The 16,261-nt window shown below is 35.3% G+C and overlaps 1 protein-coding gene across 1 annotated transcript in view; it reads left to right on the top strand.

Annotated features, from left to right (window-relative positions):
• The window catches only part of LOC149945766 (N-acetylated-alpha-linked acidic dipeptidase 2-like), a 43,293-nt gene that overhangs the window by 4,977 nt on the left and 22,055 nt on the right, over nt 1–16,261 (top strand). The window contains exons 5-8 of the mRNA XM_090174965.1: nt 3,913–4,038; nt 4,116–4,305; nt 10,512–10,605; nt 12,773–12,951. Coding sequence (XP_090031091.1) covers nt 3,913–4,038; nt 4,116–4,305; nt 10,512–10,605; nt 12,773–12,951 — 589 coding nt within the window. The remainder of the gene's footprint in view (nt 1–3,912; nt 4,039–4,115; nt 4,306–10,511; nt 10,606–12,772; nt 12,952–16,261) is intronic.

Raw genomic sequence — 16,261 nt, 5'->3', positions numbered from 1 at the left:
ACTGGGGTATCGGGATACAGGGCTGCCGGAGTATTGTTGGTTTTGGTGAATAAATAGTGCAGACCAGTGGCGTAAATAGCGCCCCCGCAGACCCCACGGCACGGGGGGCCCACGAGAACTAGGGGCCCCCAAACGTTTATGAATAAAATCGGTGCTATTTAAAAGGGCCCAAGTTGTATTTCGCGGGGGGGGGGGGGGGCGGAGTTCCTAGTTACGCCACTGGTGCAGACATATTCAAAATTAAACTTAGCTTCTTTATTATTACCAAAAATATATATAAAGACATAAAGTGAAGCACTGAAGCCCTTCGTTACCTTTAACTGTTGTAGCCATGTCGAATGAGGAACTAGAGGAGAAGAGAAACCCCCCCCCTTTACCAACTACCAATCACCTTAGAGCTAGAATACCTCATAAGAAAGCTACGCTACGTCATTCCGCAACTGAAAAGCAGGTTCGCAACACTAGCAGCCCTAGTGGAGAAATTCTTAAAATGGTCTGCGTTTTAAAAGTGTCTGCAGTTTTATTGAGCAGGAGTGAGCAGAGGCCCAGCTAGTCTATGTCAATTTCGTTAAATCATCAATACGTTTTTAGCAAAAATATATATAAATAATTAAGTTATTTCAATTCAGTCTTGGTTTTCTGTAGTTTTTAAAATGCCCCGGGGAAAAACCGGAAGAGCAGAAGCCATTCTTGACTCTAAAGCCTAAAAATAAAAGCACCCAGATTAATTTCTATATTAAAGAAACTGATTCTGTGGGTTTCCAAACAACGATGGATGAACTGCCAAAACTTGAGCACGATATAATAATAATAATCAGCTAGGCTACTACCCTAATCCAAAGTCATCTGTCAACTTTCAATGCCTTTAATTCAGGTGCCCTTACAGAAAAAACTATAGGAATCCAATAGGAAATCTATTGGAAAAAATCAAAATTTATTGGTTCCAATTTGAAAGGTACTGGTGAAATATCGCCAATACATTTCCCATTGGAAATCTATTGGTTTCCAATTGGCACATATCACAATCCTATTGGGAATATATTGGAAACTTGCCCAAAATAATTGCAATTGGAAATCTATTGGATTGGTATCACAATTATTAATGGATATTTATTGGAGTAATTTCCAGTACCAATCCAATTGGTTTCCCATTGCTGCATATACAAAAATCCTATTGGAAATTTATTGGAAACTTTTCCAATATAAATTCAATTGGAAATCCATTGGATTGGCGTCACAATTCCTACCAGATATTTATTGGAATAATTTCCAATATGGTTCGTATTAGTTTCCAAATAGCGTTTATACCAAAATTCTATTGGAAATGTATTGGAAACTTTTTCAATATAAATCCAATTGGGAATCTATTGGATTGGTGTCACAATTACTACCAGATATTTATTGGAATAATTTTCAATATGATTCCTATTAGTTACCAATTAGCATATATACCAAAATCCTATTGGAAATGTATTGGAAACTTTTCCAATATAAATCCAATTGGGAAGCTATTGGATTGGTGTCACAATTCCTACCAGATATTTATAGGAATAATTTCATTCCAATACAAATCCAATTGCTTTCCAATTGGTGCATATATCACAGTCCTATTGGAGATTTATTGGTAATCCCTTACCAAAATATAAGTTGGCTAAAAACCACTTACAACAACTTGTATTTCAACTTGGTTTTCAGTTTGTATTTGGGACAAATGCCTACTAAAAATAACTTAAATCGTCTTTATTAATCAACTTATTTCCAACTAAACCAGAATCAACATTTACATTTAACTACTTAAAAGCAACTTAAAAATTATATGTAACTTCCTGACTAATTAAAACCAACATAAAAATAATATGAAACTTCCTGACTACTAAAAACCAACTAATTACAAACTTAGAAAAAGAAGTATTTTCCTACCAACTGAATAACAACTTATTAACCCTTCAACTAGTAACTTGAAATATGCTGACAACTTGAGCCTACTTAATACCAAGTTAATATCAACTAATAATGTGTATACAAACTAAATATAAACTGAAATCCAACTTATTTTTTGGTAAGGGATATTTATAATATAAATGCAATTGGTAATCTATTGGGTTAGTGTCACAATTCCTACTGGTTATTTATTAGATTAATTTCCAATATGATTCCAATTGGCATAAATAAAGAATTTCTATTGGGAATTTATTGGAAACTTTTCCAATATAAATCCAATTGTTAATATATTGGGTTGATATCCCAATTCCCGCTGGATATTTATTGAAATAATTTCCAATACAAATCCAATTCGCGCAACAATCCTAGTGGAGGTTTATTGGTAAACTCTCCATTTTTAAATTAAATTGGTAATCCCTTGGTTTGGTGTCGCAATTCCCATTGAACATGTGCTTTGGCCTCGTGGTTCGACCGATACAAAACCTACATAACCTGTATTAAAACCAATAAATATTTGAATTGCGTATAAATTTATATTTTTGAGTTATTGGAGTATTATAAACTGAATTTTAAACGCTTATCGGACTATAAAATGCCGATTAAACATCAATAGAAATAATGGCAACCGTCAATAAATGAACTAACTACATAATATAAAATTTAGTAAAAAGTTAAAAGCTAAATGAATTGATACAATATTGACAACGGAATACAAAATCTATTAAAAGACGTTGGTAAATCATTCCTATAGAAAACCAATAGGAATTTCGCTACCAAAACAGTCAAAAATTTGTAATAATTTGGAATCTAATTAACCTGCACAGAATAATTTTTAAATCGATGTTTGTATTAGTCAGAATCGTGTTGTGGTGTTAGTTACATAACACATGCAGGAAACAGTATACTTAAGAATTCAAAAACCAATGTGTTGTATTGCTTTCCTTGGTTTTCCCAACGTTCAATAAGTAAATTGGTTTAAATATAAATATTTTAGGCAAATAAATTTTGTATATTTTGTGGTAGCCATTTTGATGGCTCTGGCTTTATAAAAATCTCTTTTCGTAAGAACTTAGCTTATTTTAATAAATAATTATTCATTGAGAAGGTATAGCTAACCCTATGCATTAAAATACAGAAAGAAAATAAAAACCACATTTGCATAGTATTTTACTATGCAAATGTGGTTTTTATTTTCTTTCTGAATAATTATTCATGCCTTTTATGGAAATCAAAGCAAAATGTTAATAGAAATGATTTACCTCACAATTGGATTCCAATTGGGAAATATAAATTACATTTCTTATAGGAATCCAATTGGGAAGTGGTTCTTATAGGAATCCAATTGGAATATAATTGTTAGTTCCTATAGGAGTCTAATTGGGAAGTGGTTCCTCTAGGAATCAAATTGGAATATAATTGTTGGTTCCTATTGGAATCCAATTGGGATGTGGTTTCTATGGGAATCAATTGGAATATAATTGTTGGTTCCTATTAGAATCCAATTGGAATGTAATTGTTCGTACCTTTAGGAATCCAATTGGAATTCTTATTGGGAATTGTCCCAAAACATAATAGGTTTCTTATTGGAAAATTTGCCAATTGGATTCCAATAGTTTTTTCCGTTAGGGTGGCTGGGTTATGTGTAGGAGGGTGGCGGCAATTAAGCCCTTCATGCCACGCGAGCCAACAGCCCCCTATACTAAATATTACCATCATATTATGGAAAGGGGAAACCGAAGAACTTGAGGTAAATACTCCTTTAACCAGTGGGGAGAGCTTTTGCAAACTCAACGCAGAAGGAGCTGTTCTGAGTTTTCACTCAGTGCTACAAGCTGAGATAGAGCGAGGTGAAAGTGCTAAGCACTAACTTATTTATATGTACTTTACAGGCCTACTGTATTAATTTGCCATATTACAAGAGCTTTAATTATCTGAAATACCTTCTAAAGTCTGATTTATTTTTTCTTCTAGGGTGGACTTGTTTATGTTAATCGTGCGAGTGAGGCTGATCTAAAATTTATCAGTGAGGACATGAAAATTGACCTTGCAAAAAAAATTGTGATAGCCAGACAAGTTGACATTCCACCTATTCAACAGGTAATTTGATGTTTTTAAACATAAAATTGAAAAATAAATAAACAACTCTTATAATGGTACTTAAATTATATTTGCAGGTTCAAAACCTACGTAAATATAATGTGTCAGGCTTGGTGCTCTACCCAGATCCTGGAGAATACGCTCCCACTATAGCTCACGCTCGACCCTTTCCGCAATCACTTTGGCTTCCTGAAGATGGTGTCATTCAAGATGCTGTTTGGTGGGAAGGACTTGGTGATCCTACGACTATTGGCTACCCTTCTACTGGTAAATTTAACTTTGTAAATTATTTCAAGTATCATAAGTATTATTGCATCTATTCCAAGTTTGCGTACTTTGCAGCTGAGCAGTACCAAATTTTTATCATACACGATTTATTATTGCCTTCATAGTTTTTAGGCAATTAAAGTACTGATGAACGTATATAGAGAATCCCAAATTGCCCAGTAACTAGTGATAATTAATAAGTTTAATAATTATTATGGCAATAGATTTCTCATGACTGTTTATGAAGGAGGTTTTTAGATATTTTTTGCGGTCATTATATAAATCAAAAATATTAATCTATTAAGCTCTCAGACAGATAAAGGAAGATAGTGTCACTCAATAGATTTCGTGTATTAAAATGAAAGAACTACCATTTCTATTCAAAAACAAAGATAGATCAAGATTTATATTAATAAATTTAATTCGGTGCTTTTAATATGTGAAATTGTATTAGCATAAGAATTATGTCAGTCCATAAGTGGAACTTAAATTAGACTACAGTAGTTTTTCGTGCCATGTAAGAGCTGGAGCTTTTAGACTGGGATTAGGGTCTTGAAAAAATTGACCTTGCGAGTGAATTCAATTACAGACTGTTCCCCATTCATTCCACGATAGACAGAAGGCCACATGTTTCAAATAATTGATCCAAAACATAGTAAATGTTCAATATTTCCCTCCTACCCTGGGAAACGGGGGGAGGCTAATGAGCTCCCAACAATTTGGTCTGATCAATAACGTTTTGTGCCTCACTGTGCTCAGCAACTTGCATTGCCCTTAAAAGGGAATGTAACTTCCGGTATTTGGTTGAGGAGGATTGTGAAATCTAGAAAGCCACGCTATTCTTCTTTCTGACTAGAATTATGGAAAAGTTCATTTTTAGCATACTGGACGAGATAAAAACTATTTTTAGACTAAATGATTCATGGGGTAGTGGAGTGGTTAGCTATGTCACCTTGCGGTATGAGGAGTTAGTGGTATTGGGTGAAATCTAGGAAAAACTATTACTACGTTAGGTTTGCAAGTTTATCTCCATGATGCTTAAAGGGATTTTCCCTTGGGTTCATTTGTTTCTCCTTTACATAAATGCTTATTGAGGTTAATGGCTGAGTGTAGGGAGTTATTACCATGTGGGAAATGAAGAGCTTGCCACAACCTTCTTACATAATATAACCTGCCACTTGAAATAATGACATTGAAAGTCGCTAGCAGACTTTGACCTATATATTATTATAGAGATATTACTATCAGACTTTCATCTTTAGAAAACACTGCCCTTGGCCGACTAGGTCTGTGATGCGTTCACCTCCTATAGGCATAAATCTAGGGCCACCAGCACTGTACTGCTTCCACTGCTTGTCAGGACATCTGTTGGCGTAAAGACCTTCGGTCGAACACCACAAACAAATACGTTTTCCTTCGCTTTATTTAAAGCAAGGGCAACCACATTCTTAACTAACTCATTTCTCTTTTGAAATAATTATGGCCAGTCTTTATTTTAGCTCTTTTTTTATACAAACTCGTGATTTTATTTTGTATTTTCTATGTGGTTTCCATGATAAGGTTTCGTCTAATGTAAAGCCCAAATATTTTACTTCTTTTACTCATTTAATCATGGAAGTTGGCAATTTAATTATTTTCAACTGAGGCTAGTTTGTTTTTGAACCAAAGAGGATAAATTTGGATTAATTTACAGTGTCTTCAAACCATTTTACACAGTTTATATATTCATTGTCAAGTTCTTGAATGACTATATAGGGAGTTTCATTTGCTGTAAGCATTGCTGTGTCGTTTGCATATTGATATGGCTTAGTATGCTTTAAGGCTAAAGAAAAATCATTTACGTGTATTGAGGATAAAAGTAGACCCAGTATACTGCCCTGAGGTACTCCAAGTTTGACATTTTTTTTTCGAGGAAGTAATACTCTTAACCGAGACATATTGCTTTCGATTAGAAAGATATGAATAAAACCATTATACAGTTTTCCAAGAATAGCCGATTTCCAATAGCTTTGTAACAGTTTGAATCAACCTTATCGTATCCTATGGAGGATGCAACACGATTAGGCTAAACTGTCACAAGTTAGAGTTCGGGCCAGGCAAGTTTTATATGTATAAATTATGTCACGAATCTAATGTGGTAAAAACAATGACCTTTATTGTTTCTTAATATAACAATTTAAACGAGGAGTTAAAAACTTACAAGATGTGACAACCCTCCTTGATGCGCTACTCCTCTTGGGAATCAGAGCTAAAAATTATATTATCGCCACTGGGCTTCGAGAGGGGTCAAGATTAACTAACCAAACACTGTCAGCTTGACAGTCTCTTTTCTTCTGATCAGCAGCCGGGACGCGGTGCTTCGTCCTTAGCGCCTTTTTATCGGCGACGAAGCGCCGCGGATCGTCCTGGTGGCGAATGAGAGAACAAAGACTAAATAATAAATTAATATGGCGATGATAGCCGATCTGGTCGCCATCTGTGACCGGATCGGTTACAGCTTGATAAGTAGTTTTTCAGGATTGACAGTGTCGAAAGCTTTGGAGAGGTCTATCAACGAAACACCAGACACAAGTCCCAAGTTATTATTCGTTAAAATAGTTTAGACAAGATGGGTAGTTAAAATAATTGTAGAATGTCCCCTTCGGAAACCAGCTTGAAATAAGGTAATAATGGAATTACTTTCCAATTATCGTATAGTTGATCATAAGCAGAAAGCTCCAGTGGTTTTGAGATAACAGGTAAAACTGATATTTGACGGTAGTTGTTGGGATTTTTTACATCCCCCTTTTTATAGAGGGGAACCCCTTTTGCGACTTTAAGGGAGTCTGGGAAAGTAGATGTATTGAAAGAATGGTTGATGACATTACATAATGGTTGCACAATTTCAATTTTTAAAAATTTAAAAATAAAGGGAGGGATCCCATTCATTCCAGTAGCTTTAGTAAGGTGAACTTTGTCAATGTATTTTTTGACTTTTAGAACATTCACTCTGGAAAGGTTAAATTTTTTTATACAGCAGTTGGTATCTTTGTATTTGATCCCAAAATCATTCCAAGGCATGCAATTGATATTTTAACTAGATTTGGTGAAGTGATCATTGAATAGATTTGTAACAACTTCTGGCTCATCGTATAACTGCCCTTCGGATTCAAGTACAATAGTTTTTGGTTTTCTTGCTTTTGCCTTTAATTTATCCTGCTTCTGATTGGACAATGTGTATGAAGTTAAAGCCATTTGACCTTAAAATGTATAGCGCACACTTTTCTAAACTCCGGTTCTCGAGGTAATTTTTTAATGACCTTGAAGACATGGTTCAAGGTCATTGGAATTAACGTTTCACGAGCTATGTGACGAGAAAATTTAAAACCGTACTTAAGATCGTTTTTTGTTTACACCCTGTACAATAATAATGTAATTAGACCACAAAATTTTTTTAGGTGACCTAGCTCCTATGGAAGCTAGGTGTGGAGTGCTTAACATTGGCAAAGGGTCTCCTATATAAACCCCTCTTATCTTATCTTGGCCTACTGCCTATTATTATTATTAGTAAGTGTTGGGGTGGTTGGGTTAGACCCAACCTAGCACTTCGACCAGAGGTCCATTGTGCAGCCCCAGCCATTTAAACATGGAAAAGGCCAGTCTCTGAAATGAAACACAAGATTTGCTTTGCCGGGATGTTGGAAAGATCGCTAGTTTCCAGCTTATGCATACCAAGGCCCTTACCAAAAAATAAGTTGGCTAAAAACCACTTAGGACAACTTGTATATCAACCAGAGTTGTTTGATTAAAATCAAGTTGATTTAAATCAGCGATTTAAATCGCGATTTTAATCAAATGATTTTTTTTTAAAAATCGTTGATTTAAATCTGTTCCTATAAAAGATTGTTTTAAAGGTATTAACTTTCCATAAATGAGAGATTTACTATTGAATTATTATATTTTAGACCTGTTTGTCATTATATTACACTATTACCTATCACTACCACGATCCCTTCCCAACCTCATTTTTGGTTTTTTGAAAATAATAAACTCTCGGAGGCTGAGAAATAAGGAATTGTTTTAAACTGGACCTGTGGCCAGTAGAGCCTAGGTAGTTTAATTAAAAACTGGCCACTGGCCACTTACCATTTTTAACCTTCAAAATCAGACTTCCATAATTTATGGTCAAATTATCTACTCTTGACAATATGTGCTAGGGCATAGGCTTAATAGGTTAGTTATTATGGGTTTTTCAAAATTTTGGAGTGTTAAATAAAGAACTATAAATCTTGAAGGGAAAAACTTTGAATTAATTAAGTTTTCACCAGGGCCACTAACACCCCAGGCATTTAATTTTTTCTCACACTGTTTAGTTTTACTTCAAGGTTACTCCTGTGATACAAATATACTTATTTCTTGGAATAAATATTTTTTGACATGATAAAACTGTCTACTATTGAATATTATTTATACAAAAATAATAATTATATCAATAAGCTTATATATTGCTTTTAATAAGTGACAAAAACCAAAAATTAATAAAAAAATAAAAAAATCGATTAAAATAAAAAAAATCGATGTTTTTGATTTTTTTTAAAAAATCAAAAAAATCAACAACCCTGATATCAACTTGGTTTTCAGTTTGTATTTGGGACAAATGCCTACTTAAAAATAACTTAAATCCTCTTTATTAATCAACTTATTTCCAACTAAACCAGAATCAACATTTACATTTAACTACTTAAAAGCAACTTAAATCCTACTAGGGAAACATCTTAAATTTCCTGACTACTAAAAACCAACTAATTATAAACTTAGCTAAAGCAGTATTTTCCTACCAACTGAATAACTAACTTATTACCCCTTTAATAGTAACTTGAAATATGCTGACAACTTGAGCCTACTTAATACCAACTCAATATCAGCTAATAATGTGTTAACAAACTAAATACAAACTGAAATCCAACTTATTTTTTGGTAAGGGGGTACTCAAACCTTTGAGCCGCATAAGAGTCACAGACACAAAGGACATGAGAGGAAGGTTCCTCCTCTGCAAGGCATGCCCTGCTCATAGAACTCTCACGGATACCAATCAGATGCAGATGTCTATTAAGCTGGCAGTGACCTAAAAGTAGGCCCGTAACCACCCTTATACTACTCTTAGAGAGCGAGAGCAACTCAGTTGCTCTTTTCTTAGAAGGCCCAGGAATAAACTCCTTGGCCTGCCTCTGACCATCCGTCTCAAGCCAAAGCCTGACCTGCCTCTCAGCTGTAGCGCTATGCACATGGCTGCGAACCAGGCCATTGGGTATTGGAATAGCAGGCTCAGCACCTAAGAACCTAGACTCCTTGGCCAGAGTGTCGGCCATCTCATTACCTAGATGCCCCTTATGACCCTATTATGGGTGCCCAGTTCCGGAAGAAGATCCAGACAGCTAAAAATGAGCTTAGAAGTAATACTAAAATGATTAAGAGCCTTGGCCGACTGCCTAAGATGAGATCCCTCACGCCATCTAGTGGTGTATCTAAAGGGACTTTCAAGAGACCCTCTAGTCAATTTAAAATTCGTCATTCGGTCGCCGTTCATTGTGAAGCCAAAGTTATGACCGAATGACGTATTTCATATTAACTAGTTCTTTCTTGAAAGTCCCTTTAACAAGTATATAACCCTAGGATTTATGTCAGTTACATTTGTGTTGACGAAACTTGTCTTAAATCCGTTTTTAAGAAATTCCTATTTTATGGTAATTGTTTTGGCAAATTTGCTCCTTTAGGTCTAATATAATTGCAGCCTCCACTGGGAGGTAACAAGTTATTAAGATTGAGTGAGATTAGGTGGATTTTTGTCAATAGACCATTTATAAAATCTGAATTAAACTTCCCAAACCATTGGCGAAGGCTTTAAAGCTATTGCTGTACTAGGACTGACAACTTTCATTATTCTTTGGTTTCAAGAATTTGGCTTATGTTCAGTCCTTATTCGTGCTAGACGTATTACAGTGTTGCATGTTGGCCAGATGAAAGATAATAATGAGCCGTCCTGGTTCATGAAAAATTGTGTTAAACCTTCAGCCTCTCTATATACAATTAAGTAACCACTTAGGTATTATTTTATAGAATGGTCTATTGCCATTTACATTTAAATATAGGCTTATCAAATATGACAGGCATACCTAAAAATTTTAGAACTACTAAATTACGATAACCTGTTTCTATCTGAAATGAAGATCATGCCTATAGGCTTCCTCATGAAAGAGATGAGCTTCTGGCCCCTTTTCCTGTTCAGCCCATCAGTTTCCATGAAGCGTCACATTACTTAAGGTTGGTATGTGTGTGTGTGTTAATTTTATTTTTCCATAAAATCCTGACTGTCTTGTCAGTGAAAAGGCTACCCCAAAATTTACTAGAAAATAAAAATTGGGTTTTGGAAATAAAATTTGTTTCCCAAAAGTTAAAAAAAAATTTCCTTTACTATTTTCATTCCAATTAAACTGTAAGAAATGTATTATAAAAATGTAATTGTTGTAAACAATTTCAACCCATTACATTGCAAAGCCACAAAACACAATAATTATTGCATGTGCACTGCATGAAGTGGTTAATTTATTACATATTCAAAGTTCAATGAATTAATAATCTGAAATTTTTAATTATGAGTTTACTAAAATTTCACCCTGTTTGATCCCTATTGAAGATAACTAGTTGCTGTAGGGAAAAGCCTTTATATGAACAGAATTTTATGGAAATATTTATTTTGCAATGAGTTGGTTTTTATTCAGTGATTGACTGTGACAATAGTTGATTTAGAGTGCTACAGAATTGTTTGAGAAATATGTGTCATGTGATAACAGATCTGACAAATGATAATTTGGCATTTTTTAAACCATATTTCCGAAATTCAAAATATTCTGTAACCCTTTATTTCTAATTCCTGTTTTTTAATATTAGTATATGAGTGTAATCATTTCTACCATAAATTCAGAATCGCATCAGTGCATTTTCAACCATCTGTTTCTTGGATTGGTACGGGCTGTTTTTTTTTTTCCAATAATCAAGGTTTATACAGAAGCAAAATCAGTCGGGTATTCCAGATTAGGAAAAAATCTGCGATAAGAGTGCAGTGATTTAAATAGTATCGTAAAAAGTAATGGAACTAAGTCTTTTCTTGCACGCTCATGGCTTACCACTTTTTCCGAGAGAGGGGAGAGACGTCTCTGTATGCGGTTATAAAATATTATAATGTTTGTGATGTTTAAGAAAATTGTTTCACTTTGTTCTTTTACCTATTAAAATTAATATTTAAACTAATTTTTATTTCATTAAAAGATTTATTCTAAATTTACAAAATTACGTTAGGCACTTAAATTAGCCAATTCAAATCATCTATATAATAAAAAGCTGTTGGTTGGGTGGTAGGTTGGTAGGTCCGTCAAAAAATTTTCGAGATTTATTTCTCGATTTTCTGACACACTTCGCGTTACGGGCGCGAGCGTCGTGTGGCATTTTTTTGTGTACGCTACGATTCGCGTTGTCGCATCGAGTCGGCTTCGATTTGCGATTTGGTTTTTAGTTTTTTAATTACAAATTTTAAAAAGTGACGCAAATGTCAGTTTCTATAAATGCTCAAAATCTGTCGCCCCTGAGAGTTCGCCGCAATACACCCGAAATTTTTTCTCTTTCCGCCGCGGATTTCGGAGGGGGGGATTCGTGCGGGGTAGTCTCAGAAGGCCTGTGAGTTTCGGAAACAGGGAGGGGGGGTTTCGGGGTCGTTCCGATTTGAAATCCCATGGCTCTCTCGGCGTACGTTAGTCCCGTGGCCTTTATGTATCAGCCATTGGATACAGGGGGTTTAAAGGGGTACAGGGAGGTTTGAGTTATTTTTGCGGGGAAAAGGGTACTACGGAAATTCTCGGGTTGGAAAGGGGGAGGGGGTACCACGGTAATTATCACATATGAAAAGCGGAGAGGGGGTACGACGGTAATTATCACATTTGAAAAATGGGGGGGGTACCCCGGTAATTATCACATGGGGAAAAGGGGAGGAAGGGCCTTACTGGGGTGGTTTTACTATGGGAAAAAGAGTACCACGGTAATTATAACATGGGAAAAAAGGGGAGGAACGGAAATTATCCCATGGGAAAAAGAGGTTGGGGTGGGCTTCTCGGTTAGTGTATATATATAAGTATAATATTATTTTATAAGTTTGTTTCTTTTGGGAATATTTTACCGAGAGCTAGCATGCAAAACGAAGACCGTAATGCAGTCTGTCTTGTGAATAGCTCTCAGTAAAACTGTTGTATGTAAAGAATAGGAAGTCACAGTTATGTAACAATATTATACACTTATGCTACTACCTAATACAGTTTGATTTTCATGGTTACATGTTATAGTTATGCATGATAAAATAAAATTTATTTCCTCCTTTGAATAAATGTAAAATATAAGACAAATTTTGTGTTCATGGATTAAAGCTTGTTTTATTTCATAGGCTTCTGTCTGGTGAAAAAGTTCCTACCAGCTGGTTGGCTCCAGGAGGGAATTTTTCTTTCCATCTTGGACCAAATTTTACCCATCCTGGGTGGCAATTTCATATGGAAATTCACAGCTCTTATGTATCGAAGCACATTAACAATGTTCTTGGTTTTATAAAGGGCAAAGTTGAACCAGGTAAATTTTGGTAATCCTTTCCCCAACTGCCTTCAAAACCCATCAATTTTATTAATTGAGAAAATTATCACGTTTCAGAGAAAGAATGAATGAAATTGCTATAGAGTTTGAGCGATTGACGTGCAGCGGCTCTAGGGTTGAGCACACGCGTAACTTGGTTTAAAATAAACTAATTCCCATTGATGCTAATGTAAAATGTAGGGATGATTTTAAGTAAATCAACAAACCGTTTTAAAAAATATTTGATTAACATTTTTCGAAATTAAATGAGTTTAAAAGAAACACAAAAAAAGCTTTTAAGATATATTTTATCGTTTTATTTTTGAAATTGGTGGGCTCAAAGCTCATGCGTATTAATATTGATAGACATCTAGGAAGAGAGCGGTGTTTCAAAATACTTATTGTACAACCTAGAGTAATTTTTTATAGAAATTATATGAAAATTAAATGGAATTACATTAATTGCTATATCGTAGACCTTTTTAGTCATCGACGTCTCTTGTATGCATTGCCCTTTGTTGATAACTGACTTTAACATAAGGGACTGTTTACAGTGTAGCCCACAGTGGTTAGATGGCGCTAGGATCTAAGGCATGAACTCTGTAGAGGTACAAGTATAGTTATTTGTCTATGTACGTAGAGGAGATCAAAAATTATAGTCTCTATAAAATAGACATTGAGTAATAATCAGTATTAAATTATAACATTGATATTTTATTGGCGTGTTAATTCATCTTCAAGGCCCAAATTTCCAGACTTGTAGGTCAAGGTATTTTTTTTATGTGAAATTCAAAATGGTGGTAGGAGGTGTTATGCTACTGGCTTTTCAGCAAATTAGTAAGCTCAATTCCAATAATTATAAATCCTGGCAATGGGAAACGAAATTGCTATTGAAGCAACATATATTATTGGGAATTGTAAATGGCATGGAAAGAGTGCCTGTGTCTACTACTGCTACACCAGTAAGTCAAGATGTCATAGACAAGTTTTCTGCAATCATTAAAGGGGCCCCAAAGTTCGGTGGCAAAATGTGTGTTAAGTCAATAAAGTGCGAAATTTACGGCTGACTCTGCCCGCCTCTGCCAAGGCCGAGTGAGGGGTTGGGGGGAATGAAAAGCATGCTCAATTTTCTTTTTTTTGCCACCGAACTTTGGAGCCCCTTTAAGTATTATTGAAGATTTAAGAAACCTTATAGAAGAGGCCAATACCTCAGTAGAGGTCAAGAATAGCAGTATTACGTAAAGAATTCTATGCTACCGTTTATGAACTGGGTGAAAGTATGCCTGCTTTCATTGGTTGGGTTTATAATATAAAGAATTGCTTTGTAAATGCAGGCAAGGCTATTGATGATGATGAGCTGTCATATCAATTAATAGGCTCACTACCCGAATATTATAATGCACTAGTCCTACAGATATATCAATACAATGATGCGGATTTTCAACCGGAAATTATAAAGAAAGCGATACTGGCAGAATATGGTAGACAAGCTGCAGGCATTCAACCCCCTGATAAATCGGATGCATTTATGGTAAAATCCCAAAACTTAAAACCCAGAGAAGAGAAAAAGAATGAGGGGAAGCTAGAGCTAATTCAAAGAGAATTATCATATCTGTACACACAAGAATCATATAAACAGCTGAACAATATTAGAAGCAGTGATGTACTGTTACAATTAGTGCACTCAGACGTATGGGGACCATCGTCTATTGGTTCTTTAAGTGGAGGCAAATACTATTTCTCTTTAGTTGATGATTACAGTCGACATATTAAGATCTATGTAATGAAAAAGAAGAGTGATGTCTTTACTTATTTCCAAGAATATAGGGCAAAAGTAGAAAAGCAGATGGGAAAAAGGTTGAAAATAACATGAATATTATTGTAAGCAAGAAGGGATAATTCACAAGAGGACCAACATGTATTCAGCACCAATGAACGGTGTCGCCAAAAGAGTAAACTCAACCCTTATGGATATAGTAAGGACGTACTTACAAGATGCTAAACTGCCAAGTACATTGTGGGCCAAGTTAGTCACCACAGCTGCCTATATAAAAAATCGAATAAAACAGCAAACTCAAAGACTCCACAATATTAGAGATGGTATGATTGTAAACCATGCGCAAGACCTAAAAAGATTTGGATGTCTTGCATTCGTTAATTTAATATTCCAAAGCAGAGATTGTAAAAACAACTGCAACCAAGAGCCATGCAAGGTATCCTAGTAGGTTACGCCTTAAAAACTAAAGGATACAGGATCAGGTTCCCTAATGATAAAATCGTTGATGAAACAAAGCCATGTCTCCTTTGATGAGAGCAAGCTTGGTAGCCAATCACTAATAGCAACAGACACAGAAGTGTTCCAATGGTCAATGAGTCCTAATGAGGAGATAATCATAGAAGAAAAACTAGAAGGGAGTAAGATAATATATCAGATGAAGTACATCAAGTAGAAGACATCATAACATAGCCCTCACAGACTACTGTGGAGAGAACCTTACTGGAGGGGTGGAGTCATGAAGTTGGGGTGAAGTGACTACAGCGGCCTCATTGAATTTTATATTAATTTTGGTTGCGCCTGATAGACCTTGTCACGTAGATGCCGAGGGTATTTTTTATTTTGGCCGCAAATGATTATTTAATTTTTTAATTTAATTTTAAAAATTTCTCATTTTTGGGCATTTTCACGTGTTTCGTTGTACTTATTTCCGTGGTGTGTTCGCCGACACCACAGTTTCGGTGCCTTAATAATTTCCACGTGATATTCCCGTTTTTAATTAAATCAATTACAGTTTTTGTTCATTTTCTAGGTGTTTTGTTTTTTTTTTTGGGCCACAAACGCTTTTTTCTGGTTGATATTAAAAGTATATACTTGATGCGTAAGGCTTGGTACTGTCCTCTAGGTCGCGTTATAGATGGCCCATCACTTTTTTTTAGTATGGGGTTGGGAAGGCGCCGCACGCCCCCAGCGCTTGAGCGAAGTGAGTGCGCGGTGCCGTCAGGCGCCAATACGGGGAATTTAGTAACGTCTTTTACATGGTTTGGAAGCAAACCTGTTCTCATTTTTGTTACTATTTAAGTTGATACGATTTCACTAATTACGATGCCACTAGGTATGATTACAGAAGGGCCACTGTCAATGCTCGGAATGGGGCTGGGGCGCGTCAAAAAAGTGGTGTCGACGGATACACGACGGAACTATTTTTTAGAAAAACTTTACTAATCCCCTCTAATGACTACTTTTTTAAAAATTAACTTAATTAAAAAAATTATAATTTGCGGCCAAAAAAAATATAACTTCGTAATCTACACG

The sequence above is a fragment of the Leiobunum rupestre genome, chromosome 5 (genome assembly GCF_980474605.1).
Source record: "Leiobunum rupestre chromosome 5, qqLeiRupe1.1.hap1, whole genome shotgun sequence".
Taxonomy (NCBI): Eukaryota; Metazoa; Arthropoda; class Arachnida; order Opiliones; family Sclerosomatidae; genus Leiobunum; species Leiobunum rupestre.
Note: the sequence above shows the minus strand (reverse complement) of the source record. Positions and strands in the feature narration are given on the sequence as shown.